General features: G+C 33.2%; 1 protein-coding gene across 1 annotated transcript; it reads right to left on the bottom strand.

The window, feature by feature from the left end:
• Positions 1 to 468: 468 nt before the first annotated feature.
• Positions 469 to 2,278, bottom strand: LOC115704811 (protein CURLY FLAG LEAF 1). Its single transcript, XM_030632017.2, has 2 exons — positions 1,485 to 2,278; positions 469 to 1,016 (listed from the first exon to the last, which is right to left on the bottom strand). The coding sequence occupies exons 1-2, from the start codon at positions 1,764 to 1,766 to the stop codon at positions 612 to 614; spliced, it is 687 nt and encodes a 228-aa protein (XP_030487877.2). The 5' UTR covers positions 1,767 to 2,278; the 3' UTR covers positions 469 to 611.
• Between the last annotated feature and the right edge of the window lie 688 nt (positions 2,279 to 2,966).

The raw sequence follows: 2,966 nt of genomic DNA, 5'->3' as shown, positions 1-2,966 counted from the left end.
TAAATCTAAATTTTCATCTTAATCTTCTTTTGTTAGACGTAACTAAATTTTTTTGGGTGGGTTGAAAGAGTCAATATCAATATTCATACATATAATCCCAGCAAAAAATATACATATCTATCTTTTGTTAAGAAAAAAAAAATAGATTAATGCCAGGATGTGAGTAGGATCACAACCCATGTATTTATGTCTATCTTAGAATATACATAAATTTTGATTGAAAAAAAAAAACCATGAACAAGGGCAGAAGAAAGCAAAGAAAGAAATGATAAAGAAACACGTCGTAATCATTACCAATATTATTCTCTCCCACCCATTGACCTTAGTTATTCTTGCACTGTAGGACTCCATCTCTGTCACTTCAACTTCCATGGTGTATTTTCACAAAGGAAAAAGAATAGAATATTTTTGAAAAATAAACAGTAAAAGGAAAAGAGAGAGAGAAAAAAAAAAACTCATAGCCCAAGATTTGTCTTGCATTGTTTGTGGCAAATTAATCCATTTCTAAATCACAAAGGGGAGTTGTTTCATAATAATAATAATAATAATGATAATAACAGAGGTAAAATAAAGAGAAAAAGAAAAGAAAGAATCAGATGATAATAATAAATTCATAGAGAGCCATTTTGAGATCGATCAAAATGGAGAAGTTGACCACAACATTTGGGGCATTCTTGGACCTGTTTAGGTACCATGAAATACATGAAACAGCTTTTGCAACCTCCCACTACCAAAACATGGTCCTTCTCTGCTCCTCCTCGATACAGAGATTCTCTCGAGGCTGTTGTCGCAGCAGAAGGAGGAGGGGACGACTCAGACGACGATTCTTCACTGTCGTATGAGCTGTCATCATCTTCTTCTTCTTCTTCTTCGGAATAATAATAATCTCCATTTCCATTACCACTACCATTACCATTACCATTACCATTGTTAATATACTCTGTTGTTACTTTTGTTCTTGGATCTTCTTTTGCTTTCATACCGTTCCTCCAGTTTATGTAGTAAATCTCCCCAGTCTGCAAAATTTATTAACTAGATTTCATTAATCACCCATCAATCATCTATGTCTACTTTCAACAAGAAGGTAAGGCAAGAACAGAGCTATGACTAATATTTAATATTAAAAGGACAGCCCAACTCTTTGTTTTCCCTTTTGTTTTATTATGGATTTTCAATTCTATTATCATCCTTAACCATCAATGAGAAATAAAAAAGGGTCTTTTTCTTATGTGTTTCTTTCTTTTGAATTCATTTTTGTTACTTGAAAACCGGTGATCTAACTTGGTAAAGCTTCTTTCTTTATTACGGGCTATAAGCAAAAATGTAGAACACACAATACGAAAAGCCTTTTATTTCTGGTTTACCTTTTTCGTCCAATGAAATTAAAAGCTATCAAAGAACATAGAACACCAAAGAAAGGAAAGAACAGAAAAACAAAAGTTAGGAAAAGGGGTTTGGTTATTTTCGTTGAAGAAAGAACGAACCTTTAAATCAAGACATTGTTCCCAATGGTAAGGGAGAGAGATATGAGAGTTAAGCTCTAAAGTGGTATTGTCATCAGGGGTTTGGTGGTGATGATTTTGGTGTGATGCTGCGAGTTCTTCATCTTGGTTTGTAGAGGCTGATGATGATGATGATGACCTCCTCCCTATGCCATGTACAACTCGGCGGCTGGTAGCTGCTTCTCCGGCGGAGTTGTTTAGAGAACAGTTTTGGAAAGATTGCTCCAAAGAGGCAGTGATTGTTGCCATGTTAGGGGCTGCCATCACTCACTCACTCACTCAACTCAAACTTACCTATTCTTTTCTTTGTTTCTTTCTTTCTTCCTCTTTCTTTTTCTTTCTTCTTCTTTGTCTCGGCTATAGAAAGTAGTAGTACATAGAAGAAAAGAAACTCCCCCCAAAAGCCCAAAGTCCAAAGTCTACCCCAACAATAAAAGAAAAGGCACAAACTTTATTCTTAGAAAAAAGGGAAAAAAAAAGTGAGAGAGAATTAGCTTAGATTAGATTAGGTGGGTGGGATTTTGTTTTTGGAACGAAAGAAATGAAAGTAGAGAAGAAAAGAATGGAGAACAAAGCCAAAGAAAAAGAGGAGGAGGAGGGTAGAACTTTGAAATAGGACACAGAAAACTCACGCCCTCTATCTGCGCGTGACCCTTATTTTTGGGGTTTAGAAATATTGTGGGAGTGGGACCCATTCTGCCATGCTTTTTGTCTTCACAGCAATCTTATGCTCTCTCATATCAAACACCCTCATTATTCTATTTTAATTACTTTCCTAAATAACATTTTTCTCACATAATTGTATAAAATATATTTGCATGGCTATAATCTCAGTATGGTTTATTACCATAACCATAGCATTTGTTAAAAAGTTATAGAACTCAATTTAGCTTAAAACTATCAATTTCATTTTCCAATAAGATTCAAATTATAGTTATTTGGTAAAAGGAGATAATTTAAATTATAAAAAGTAAAAAACAATAATTGCAAATTTAGTTAAGGATGGTTGATGGGATCCGGTAAAAATGGGGAAAACCTAAAACAATGGCGCAACTTTCTTATTAAAACAAACAGTTTGGCTAGTTTTTGGATATGTCAATCGAGTCGCCGCTCCTCACGCGCCATTCTCTTCAGTTCTCTTAGTTTAATCACATTAGTCTTAAATTAAACTCTATTTATAATAAGCTTGGTCATATGATTTAGTAACAAAACAATTAGCTGGAAACATTGAATTAGTAGGTTATACAATAAATGTACCTAGCTATATATAAGCTACTAGTTATAAGACAAATGTATATATATAATTGGTAGTTTAGGTTAACTAATTATAAGGTTGTTTAGCTTCATGTGTATTAGTTAATTATTGTATTGAGAGAAGTTTTAGTCATGGATGATTATTGTTATTGTTATTATTATTATTCTTTCATGGCTTGATATAATAATAAATTAATAATAATAATATGT

Source organism: Cannabis sativa, chromosome 4 (genome assembly GCF_029168945.1).
Source record: "Cannabis sativa cultivar Pink pepper isolate KNU-18-1 chromosome 4, ASM2916894v1, whole genome shotgun sequence".
NCBI lineage: Eukaryota > Viridiplantae > Streptophyta > Magnoliopsida > Rosales > Cannabaceae > Cannabis > Cannabis sativa.
The sequence above is the reverse complement of the archived record's forward strand: the minus strand, read 5'-3'. Positions and strand labels throughout refer to the sequence as shown.

Bases quoted from the DNA above. Each gene is read 5' to 3' on its own strand.
- LOC115704811 (XM_030632017.2), bottom strand. From the start codon at position 1,766: ATGGCAGCCCCTAACATGGCAACAATCACTGCCTCTTTGGAGCAATCT. The intron at 1,017-1,484 runs GTTCGTTCTTTC...TAAATTTTGCAG, and splicing joins AACAATGTCTTGATTTAAAG to ACTGGGGAGATTTACTACAT.